We start from the raw sequence: 11,361 nt of genomic DNA, 5'->3' as shown, positions 1-11,361 counted from the left end.
GCTTGATTAATATTGATGATATGGGTAGTACAAGAGTAGATCTACCACGAGATCAAAGAGGCTAAACCCTAGAAGCTAGCCTATGGTATGATTGTTGTTCGTCCTACGGACTAAAACCCTCCGGTTTATATAGACACTGGAGAGGGCTAGGGTTACATAGAGTCGGTTACAATGGTAGGAGATCTACATATCCGTATCGCCAAGCTTGCCTTCCACGCCAAGGAAAGTCCCATCCGGACACGGGACGAAGTCTTCAATCTTGTATCTTCATAGTCCAGGGGTCCGGCCAACGGTGATAGTTCGGCTATCCGGACACCCCCTAATCCAGGACTCCCTCAACCTTCATGATTTATCCATGTCACAGAACTCACCATGTTTCTCTTCTAACCCTTGTCAAAGTTTGTGTGACGAGAACTACCTCTGACACCGTCGAGTGCATTGAAAGTACTCAAGTATGAAATTTTTATCAATGACACTCATATGAAGAGGAATATATTTTCCCAAACCAAAGCATAACTTAAGGGGGGGGGAATATATTATCTTCATAATCTTCTCTCGTAATTCATTATTCTTCGCATTACATTCCATTCATTATCTATCAATCGATGTGATCTGTTTTGTCAAAAATCGTCCAAAAAGGGGGAGATTGTTGGTGCAATATCTGCCTACCTTGATTTTTGGAGATTGTTGATAGAAATAAGTATGGACTAATGTGTTTGCTAGTGCACACAGAGAGAAAAGTCCATACACAACCAAAGAGAATGTTGTCTGAGTTCGAGAAACTTCACCAAAGCCTATCTGCGCTGTAGAGAAGAACGAGCTACATATGATGAAGTGATAGAGTCGAGAAGATGTGAAGAAATCGACCCCTCGAAAGATTTGCTGCTATAGTGAAGCTTTCTGTTTCAATAATGTCGTCCGAAGTAATTGACTGCAGCGATTGAAGTCGAAGACAAAATGAAGACGTAGTAGTCATTGAGTTTTTCTTCTTTCAGTCTTTTGAGTCATAGGACCTCCGTACTATTAAGAGGGGTATAGGTTCTCGTTGCTTAGATCAGCTGTGATTCTTAGCTACAACCTATGGAAGATGCGAGAGAAATCTCTGTGTGCTCCGAGTAAATACGTGTCAGTAAGAGACTATGATCTTCTTCGCTGCGAGAGATTTGCCTTGGACCGAGGAGTTAGCATTTCTTGCTCCGCAAGGAATGTTACTGTTGTGATCAAATCCAACCGTAGGAACGTGTCATTCGTCCATTGCCTGAGGCCGATGTCCAATTTGGTCATTTCCCATCTGGGAAGGCTGCGGCTATAAATAGCCACCCCTCTCTAACGTTATTTGTTGGCTGCTCCACTTGAGATTTCTGAGAAGATTGATTTGAGAAATCCCTTTCTGAGCGATTTGAGTTTAAGATCCACCGAGAGAGAACCAAGAGCCCAAACTTAGACAGTGGTTTAGCATCACAGCAGTTATGAGTGAGAGTTCTTGTACCTGTTACTCTTGAGAGCTGCGCACTCTCTAGACGGATAGGTTTGGCTTTGAGTGTTGAAGAGTTGTTGTCTTCACCGAGCCTGATCTTCAGCAACCAAGAGTGATTGTGGTTCGCGAAGGTCGACCGAAGGTTTGGAGATCGCCGACAAGGATCTACCACGAGTGAAATCAACCTGAGTCTGATCAGCTCTGTGTTGAAGGAGAATATGGTGAAGATAGTTTATCTTCCGTGTTAAGTCACAGCCCCTCCAACCAGACATAGCCCTTTGGCAGAAGGGTGAACTGGTCTACCAAATCTCTTGTCACCATTGAGCACCACTGGTTATATCTACTCTACTGCAATTCATTCAGTAGTTTTCATTCACGCTCAGTGCCACTAGATTATTTGATCTTTGTTCTGTTCTGTGTCGCTTATCATGTGTTGTAGTTTCAAATCATTTCATTATCTTCGTCCTTATTCCTACATTATTAGTTTGAATCCTAGTAACTCTGTCATTGCATTTCCTTCAGTGTTCGTTGTGTTTCGGTTCATTCTTTTACACTTGTTTGCTTGTTGTATAACTCTCATCATAGTTAAACCCATTATCCATCAAGCTTGCTCTGTTATAAATGCTTTTCTAGATGAATATGCTTCTAACGAAGAACTCTGATTTAGAGCATTTCTTTCAATACTACATTCCGTTGTGATGTGTGGATTAAGTTTCAAAGCTTTCGAAAGAAATTTTGAATCTCCTATTCACCCCCCTCTGGTCGATATACTCTCGGTCCTAATATTTTTCTATTTAAGATTCTTTTGTTATTTACAAAAGGATAATAAAGCCAACAACAAATCATTAAAAGGGAAGTAACAACAAGAGGTAGATAGATAGCGAACGTGAAACAAAGGAAAGGAAAAAATTATGAAAGAAGACAACAAAAGAAAACAATAGAAGGCACAAACCACCTAACGAGGCTGGCCCATACGGCCAATGCTAGTGAGCAACAACTCTTGTTGCTGCTCATAATAAAGGAGATATAGTAGTACCCCATAAAAGTAAGTTGGGATAGAAATAGAAACCCTCTCTTCTAGGGCATCCATGATGTGACCAAAGCCAAATCTCCAACACACAACAACATATGGCATATGTGTCAAATTTCATGTTTGTCTCCAGTATAGCCATTTTTGATCTCTTGCAACATGGGCTTGATTTTGACACAAATTAGTATAAACAATTCCCTCCCTAACTTTTTATCTACTCCACCCATGCAAGAGGAGAGTGAATGCAAATCAAATGTTTTTATTGTCCAACCCAATTTGGCGTCGGAGCATGTAGCTACTCTGATTTTCATGTTTGCAAACTTAGCTAGTGCCATGCCGTCCACCATCGGTGATGGGCCCACATGCCCCTGCTTCCTCTACCTGTTGCTCCAGCGGTGAAGGGGCAGGGAACCAAGTGCCTCGTTCCCTACTCTTAGATATGCTTAGGGTTTTCTGACAGTAGCGCTTAGGGCGGCAAAGCAGTTTCAAAATAAAAGACCTTCTATAGAAGACCACCAGACCCAAATGTTTTTGTTCAGTGTGACTGCGACCAAGACCAGGCTATAGAAGTGTGTCCTCTTGCTTACTCACATTGTGGGGGTTGTGTGCACTCCAAAGTCATTGTGAGAAATGTGATGTCTTATTGTGTACTCCCTCCGTTCGGAATTACTTGTTATAGAAATGGATGTATCTAGTTCTAGATACATCCATTTCCGAGACAAGTAATTCCGAACGGAGGAAGTATAAGTCATCAAGTGTTACGTATCTCTCACAACAACAACGAAGGCATGTGTAGGATGGCCAAAAATCGACGAGGGTCCTCTAGAATGAACCACGAAAAAGAAAGGAGATATCTTTTTTTTTCTTTAGAACTGACGCACCGAGAGTCCCCCGCCGACCGACAGGCGGCTCAGACAGCAACCACCGTCATGGATCATTATCTGATCCATGGCCCAGATAAAAAAACATACGACCTGGTCCACGGTCTAGCGGGGAAGCTACGGTCCTGGTCCACGGCCCAGCCCGAGCTGGCGCGACGTCCGTATTCGTGGGTTTTCTCCATTTACCGAAGCTCGACCCTGACACGCCAAATCGCCGCACTGCAGATTCGCACCCAAATTAGACTCCAGTCCCCAGTCCGCCGTCCCGTCACCGGAGTTCCGCCCGCCGCCCGCCGCCCCGCTGCGCCCGCATTTTCCTCACCTCCAGTATGTATCCGCCTGGCCGCTTCTTCCGCGGTACGGGCCCTAACGCCGGCTGCACAATGTCCGACACTGAGCGCGGTAAATCCCCTCCGCCCCTATCCCCATTGAACCCTAAGCCCAGATGTGATTCGATTGCTCTGTTCTTGTGCAGATTTCAGGCATTATTATTCCTAGTATGCAGTTAACTCATACACCAGTTTTGGGATATTTTCAAGGGTTCAATTCGTGCTAGTTCATCCTGTAAAGGTTCATGCTTTTTGGGGCAGTTCATAGTGGAACCTGTTATTCATTAGTTTTCCAATCTGAAACAGCAGCGGACATCTTTGGGAGCTGGATATTAGCCATCTAATTTTCGCAACCTGAATAGCTTTTGTGAAGTTGTAATTTTTGGCCTCTTACTATATCTTCTTGTGAATCACATATTGTTTCTACACATTTATGTTTGTTAAATGGAGAACTGTGTGTGATTATTAACCCCTCTATGTGTACTCCTACATTGGCATAGGCATAGCGGCACTTGGTATAAACTACAATCGTGTTCTCAAGGCGGCTCGGGACACCCACCCGCACCCTGACACTCTGGGACGCCTCCAGCCGGTACTGATGGGCGCCATGATGCATTGTCTCTCCGATGACGCGGATTCACTCACAAGGAGGATGGATGACTTCCTTGTCAAATTCAGCAAGTTCACCAGGAAGATGGACGACATCAGCGCGCGCCTCCAGGCCACGCGCAGCCCTAAAGGCCGCCGCCGCGGCATCTCCCCCGCTGCCCAGCTCGCAGGCCTTTATGGAGATGATCTCTTCCGCGCGCTGATGGGCGTGCAGCTGCCCGTGGGCACACCTGCGGAGGTCTGCCTGGAGGTCGCCCTCGCTGCACAGCGCCTCATCGTGCATGACCAGCTCGACCTTTTCATCAACCTCTTTGAGAAGACTGTCTTCGGGGCCAACACTACGACGATCAGGGAGTACAACATCATGGCCTTCAAGGACCACAGGAAAACCTTGGAGAAGTTCGTTCAAGAGCACATTGACCTCGCCGACGCCGCTGCCACTTCACATCCACCTACCGGCCGAGCACAGTAGAAGCTCGATTGCGATTATTAACCTAGCTAGCTGCAAAGACGAAGGAGGGTTGTTGATGTATCCTATTTGGCTTCCTTATGTAGTTTGCTGCATCATCGTTGTCGAGCCAACTTATGTATGCATTAGTGTATTACGCTACTTTTCAGCGATCGAGTCTGTCTTAACTCTTGAGTGGTAGTAAGAGTTGCTATCAAGCTGTGCCCTGTGCGCTTGCTCGCTATAACTAATTTTGTACAACGTAATTTGTTTGGCACCAAGTTCTGTTAGTAATAATATGAATGTTACTTTTGTCGTTCTGTATTACATGCCTTTTATTTTAATTCATGCACCATGCATCTATATATTTTGCCTGTCCTTTAGTTTGATGAAGATGAATACAAATGTTCACAGGCTGACATGAACAAATTGACATTGATTAACAAATGTCTTGAGTGTTTGTTTCACAAGTGTTTCATCTTCCAAGCCTGCAAGCAAGCCTGCTAACCATGGTTTCAAATGAAGCTGAAGATTATGACTAACAAACACATGCCAAATGGCGTAATTGTCCTTGAGTATTTTCAGGCTGCCGACTGCCTAATGCAAAGTTGTTTGGATTCAGGGGTGTCCAGTTGTTCAGTAATGTTTAAACGTTGATGATTTCCTTTTTAAGAATAAAATCTTCCATACACTGGTAAGTACTAATTTATCTTTTCTTTTGTGATTTATGTACTACTTACTTATTTCTTATCCCAAAGTCCCGATGGCCCTTTAATAGCTTCTCTCAAAATTTCATCATTCTTTTCCCCCTAATAACCTGGCTATGGAACTATTGGCATCTGAATGAACAGTTGCATCAATTATTTATTCACTGAATGCAATGTATATCTACAAGAAAAACAACTGTGTCTACTGGCGTTGCTGCTTGATTGCTTGCAAGATTATAGTGCATTACACAGCAATTTTCCTTCTCCATTGCTTATATCTAACTATCTACACTATCCAGGTAAAAAAAAAAGGGCAGCCCGGTGCATGTAGCTCCCGCTTGCTGTTTCCAGGACTTGAACCCGTGACCTCATGGTCACAAGGCAGCAGCTTTACCACTGCGCCAAGGCTCCCCTTCCATCTACACTATCCAGGTAAACTACAGAAAACAGAGAACAAGAACAGGCTCTGCATGCATGTTCTTCAGGAGCTACAAACAACTAATTTGCTTGCTGGCTCCAACAGTTGGAATTGCGCAACCAGTGTAGTGACAAGATGTCACCATGGAGATCAGCAGTGCGTTCTCGACTTCGACGGAGGCATTTCGCCTGAGCAAGCACATGACATACTCCATCACTCCGGCATCACAAGGCAGTGTGATCTTGTCATCGCTTGCGAAGCCAAACGCCTCCTGGGACATCCTCAGCAGTTCGCTGAAGATCGTCATGCTGAGGTACACCAATGCTACCTCAAAGAGCCTCCCATTGGCTGTGTACATGACACAGTGGCCCTTGACTGCTACAGAGATGCTGCACTTCTCATTTTCTTTGGCTGTTGTTGTCAGCCTCTTCCTCTTAAATGCTGACATCCTCTGCCACTTCTTTGCCTATTGAGCAAGTCGCTTGGCGCTGATCATGGTTGTTTCCGGGTCTTGTTTTCCAGCTGGAAACCAGAGAAGTGAGCTATGGATGCTGTAATGCTGTTTGGTGGTGTATGAGCTGATGGTGTTGAGCATAGCTGTTCACTGAATTTATTTCCGAGAGGAAGGACATGGTGATGGTGAAGTGTAGTTGTCATTACAAAAGATGGCAAGAGACATGGCCATGGGATCAGCACATGCAGTGTTGTACTATGATTCAATTTGGATTTGATTGTGATGGGGCCAAATGTTTGGAACATGCTGGATCCAGTAGCGGTGGCATTAAACCATTGGTTTGCTCTCATATCATTTGTCAGTTTGGCAAGCTGGTGAAGACAAGGCCATGATCTATTCTGTGATTTGGATATGGATGAATCGGGTTGATATATCATCAGTGTCAATGATCGGTCACCTCTTAACTTTCGGCCTCAGATTGGTTGTTGATCGGTTAGATGCGTTCGTCTGCCTGAATCCATTTGCTCAACAGATGTCGCTGTTTTTTCAGCTTGTGATCTGATCCACGTCCAGCATCTCATGTGGTCTCCATTTCACTCTTTTCCCCCCATTTTGACTTCTAAGAAAGAAATACAAACTCTGTTCTGAAAGGTATATTTCACTACTTAATTCTTCACAAAACTGAGATTTTTATCTAGGATTATTCAAGTGTTTGATAACTACTCCCTCCGTTCGGAATTAGTTGTCTCGTAAATGGATGTATCTAAAACTAAAATACGTCTAGATACATCCATTTCTACGACAAGTAATTCCGAACGAAGGGAGTAGTTCTCAGTTGCTCAATCTGCAGGTGTAAATTAGTTATTCAGCAGTTTAATGGAAGTTTTCTTTCATCTAATTCTAGGCAGGTAACATTTGTTGAACTCATGTGATATGCATACTTGAATGTACACCCTCTGTTTTTCCGTTCAATGATAGACAAAGCTCATGTGTCATTCATTCTTCAAGGAAAACATGTGCAGGACTCATTAGTTTTATATAGTTTCTAAAATATCAGCACACATTAGTTTTAGTTTTAAAGCGTACGCCCTGACTCAGGTCACACAAATACAGCTGTGTTACTAAAGCTTTGCCAGTTACACACTGACTCGGAAACAAACAATTGTACACTTTGCCTGATCTACTAACATGATATTCACATCTTCCGTTGAACAAAAAATGGTGCCTTGAACAAGAATCCTAGATAGCTGCTATTCTTCAGTAGCTAACAAACAGCTACATGCTGGCTAAGCCTTAAACATGGCGCCACCACACCTCTGTCAAAGCAGCACGGCCTCTCAATGGAGCTCAGGAATGCTGTCACTACTTCCGCAGGGGCATCTCTCCTGAGCAAGCGCATGGCGTATTCTGTCACTCTGGCGTCAAAGGGCAGTGTGATCCTGCCATGGTTGCCACATGCGAACCCAAACTCCTCCTGAGACATCCTCAGGAGCTCGCCGAAGACCGCCCTACGGCAGTGGCACCACCTCGAACCGCTCCCCATCTGCTGTGTACACCATGCAGTGTCCTGTCACCGCTACTGAGTTCATCGCGAAGCACTCCTCGGCTCCTCTTCTCACCGTCGTAGTCTAGGTGATCCTCTTCCTCCCCATGTCCTCCATCCTCTGCCACTTCTTTGCCAGTTGGGCGAGCCTCTTGGCACCGACCATGGCTGGTTCTCCTTGTTTCTTGGCTGAATATTCAGAGAAACTTTTGTACCCGCTAGGTGTTGTGGTGGTGGTAAGCTGATAGATTTATATAGGTGAGAGTGGAGAGCAGCATCATGGTGTGCAGTTGGCAAGGGACAGAGACATGATGAACTCAGAACATGCAATGCTGCAAGAGTGCAGGGGGCAAGCAATGTGATGTTGATTCGATTTCTCTGGGGCCATGCCATCTGTTTGTCAGTTGTTGGAGCCTATCAGTCTAGCAGTGTGGTCTTGGGTGCTTGGACATTACAAATTGCTGCCATACTGACATGTTTCAAGTAGTGCAGGGTGCAAGTATGACCGAGGACCACCTGGAAGTGGGTCCTTTTTTGTTTGTGATCATTTGTGGTCCGTTTTTGTTTGCTGCCATACTAATGATCCATATGAATTACTAATGATTACTCCCTCCGTTCCGAATTACTTGTCGCAGGTATGGATGTATCTAGATGTATTTTAGTTTTAGATACATCCATTTCCGTGACGAGTAATTTGGAACGGAGGGAGTACAAGTATACAGAGTGGACTCTGAGATGGAGACATCCGGGCTGACATGCAACTCCTAACAATCTAGCACGTGATCTGCTTGCTTGATCTTCTTGCATTTAACGACGTTGTAGAATCAAACTGTTGTCAAGCAGACGCCTTGTTCGTTTCCTGTGAAGGCGGCACATCACACTTTGAAGCTGAACCAGATGTGTGTTTTGTTGACTGCTCGGTTCCACTGCATGTGTTATATTTGGAATGTGATGTTTCCAGTTATATTTGATTTTCCTTGTGCAATGTGTTGACTGCTCGGTTCCAACAGCCATGTATGCACATCAACAATGAATATATACTGACCAGTTCAGTTAAGTGCATGCACCTGTGTGTCAGTGAATGCAGCCATTGCCACTCTCTTTACAGGCAGAGCATCTCTCCCTTCACCCATACACTGCCATCTCATTGTTGCCTCTAACAACAACATCGTTATCATTGTTTGGCCTTACACTTGTCCGTCTGTCTCCGTGGCAAGGCCATACTGATCGTAGCATGCTGTTATCTTGGCTTTACACTTGCAGTTAGCATTCTGGTCAGGCCAGCATGGCAACACACTCTTTTGATCTCTGATTAGACCACATTTTTATAAAAAGACCCAGCTATGTTCTGGCATTTCATTGATTTAGGTAGAAGAGAGCGGGAAACATTTTGCGATCAAGTGATCAATCAAAGGGAGTAAAAAAAGAGAAGGGGATCCTGCCGCGCTAGGGGATCGCGGCGATAGTGCTATGTTACAATTTCCTGAATATCCCTGTAGGGGCTCACAAAGTGTTTTGCTTCCATGAGTCTCCACTGCTCAAAATTTCTTCGGATGGCGTTGATGATTTGCTCCCTAGATGTTGGCTTGTTCCTGAAGGTTGCTTCGTTGCGTGCTTGCCATATCTCCCAAGTTATTAGCATGATCAACGATTTGATCCCACGTCGCGCCTCTCTTGCCGTTGCTTGGATGATCGTCTTCACCACTGCATTTGCATGTTCTGTCTGTCACTTGCCTCTACTTTTCAACCGTGCGTTTAAGTACACCAAACAAGTACGTATATATTCTCTCTTTGCCAAATTACAGTGCATATAAAATTTGGTCACAGTCAAATTTCGTAAAATTTGATGAAGTTTATAGGAAAAAATATGAACATTTACGACACCGAATATATGCCATATGAAAATATATTCCTTGATGAACCAGGTGTCAAACTCTATGGAGTATTTCATTAGTAAAGATATGATTAATCAAGCACCCAAAATGATTAGTTTGTATCACAAACTGAAATGGACCCAATTTGCAGACGGTCTCGATGTGCTTCTTATATATTTGACATTAAAACAGATCGAGTATGGCAGCACGCTATGATATCCAACCACACCCCAAGTCTACAATGCTAGTTATGCCCAACAAGTGGCAAACCGATAGCCCCAGACAAATAAAATCTACTCCCTCCGTTCCATAATGTAATTAAGACGTTTTTTGACACTAGTGTAGTGTTAAAAAAAGGTCTTACATCATGGGACGGAGGGAGTAGATCACATTTCATTTGGTAAGACATGATTCATCAAGCACCCAAATGATTAATTTGTATCACAAATAGAAATGGTACAAATTTACAGACGGTCTCCATGTGCTTCTTATATTTGCCACTAAAACAGATGAGTATGGCAGCACGCTACGATGTCCAAGCACACCCAAAAAGAACTACTGTACAGAGAAACGCAGGTCTGCACGCAGCGGCAGCAACGGCGCGAGGACCGTCGCGATTCGCACCAAGCTGGCATGCTTCCTAGAGTATAGTCATGCGGTCGATGCCGTTTGGCAACGTATATGCGTATTTAGGCTGACAGTACTTACTGACACACTGGTCTGGTCTGCGCAGCACAGCGATGGTACGTGTGGAGCACAGCCATAGTCAGTGCCATCACAAGTCCAGCGGGAAATAAATTTCACTGCCACAAAACCGATTCTTTTGCCGATAATGACACCCCAACTTGGAGAAGGCTAGCAGTTCGCAGCTAGTTCAATTATTGGATGAAAAACTCCACCCGTAACACTCCCATACAGCCTGGTGAGCTCAAACTACCATGGAAATACAAACGTAATTTGCAGAAAACAAATGGCTTTTATTAACGAGCCAGAACATAAGTCTTTCGAATCCCAATCGAAAGCAAATAGACCAGTGCAAATACAGCCTTCAGGATCAAATAGAGATACAAAGACACAAGACAGATGATCTAGAACCGGAGATACAGAACCACAGAACCGGGTTGAAGCAACTTTTCTTGTGCTCAGCGACGCCATCGTTGCAGGTAGCCGCGGCGCCAAGCGAGCTGCCGGGGCCGTCGTGGCTCAGCGCGGGCGCGCCCGCCGAATGTGCACTAGCCCCTGCGGCCGCCGATGGCCAACCGCCACTGCCAGAGCTCAATGTCGTGCAGGATGCACCCGATGATTGCACATCTGGCGTGTTGCCGATCTGGCGCTGCCCAGGCGGCCCGGGCGCTACGTGCGCCCCCAACACCTGCGCTTTGAGGGCAGTGTGGTGGGCGTAGGGCTTAACCAGCAAGTAGCAGTTTTTTAGCTGAAGAATGGCATGCAGCTGTAGAGGAGCTAGATTTAGCCCTGCTCTGTTAATTGCATCATATGAATATACAGTAGCAAGTTGTAGATTGGACAAGGAAATTTGTGAAGATTACCTTGCATTTCTCAACATGGTGAACTTTTGTAACTCCAATAATGA

General features: G+C 44.8%; 1 protein-coding gene and 1 pseudogene across 1 annotated transcript; one reads left to right on the top strand and one right to left on the bottom strand.

The window, feature by feature from the left end:
- The first annotated feature begins 3,579 nt into the window (after positions 1-3,579).
- LOC119306063 lies at positions 3,580-5,086 on the top strand. The gene is made up of 2 exons (XM_037582397.1): positions 3,580-3,790; positions 4,218-5,086. The coding sequence occupies exons 1-2, from the start codon at positions 3,718-3,720 to the stop codon at positions 4,796-4,798; spliced, it is 654 nt and encodes a 217-aa protein (XP_037438294.1). The 5' UTR covers positions 3,580-3,717; the 3' UTR covers positions 4,799-5,086.
- An 819-nt stretch (positions 5,087-5,905) lies between these two features.
- LOC119311517 lies at positions 5,906-6,395 on the bottom strand (annotated as a pseudogene).
- Between the last annotated feature and the right edge of the window lie 4,966 nt (positions 6,396-11,361).

The sequence above is a fragment of the Triticum dicoccoides genome, chromosome 5B, assembly GCF_002162155.2.
Source record: "Triticum dicoccoides isolate Atlit2015 ecotype Zavitan chromosome 5B, WEW_v2.0, whole genome shotgun sequence".
In the NCBI taxonomy this organism is placed as follows: domain Eukaryota; kingdom Viridiplantae; phylum Streptophyta; class Magnoliopsida; order Poales; family Poaceae; genus Triticum; species Triticum dicoccoides.
Note: the sequence above shows the minus strand (reverse complement) of the source record. Positions and strands in the feature narration are given on the sequence as shown.

What these genes read in the sequence shown, in the direction of transcription:
- LOC119306063 (XM_037582397.1), top strand. Translation starts at nt 3,718, where the DNA reads ATGTATCCGCCTGGCCGCTTCTTCCGCGGTACGGGCCCTAACGCCGGC. An exon ending in AATGTCCGACACTGAGCGCG is followed by an intron (nt 3,791 to 4,217) that starts GTAAATCCCCTC and finishes ACATTGGCATAG; the next exon opens with GCATAGCGGCACTTGGTATA.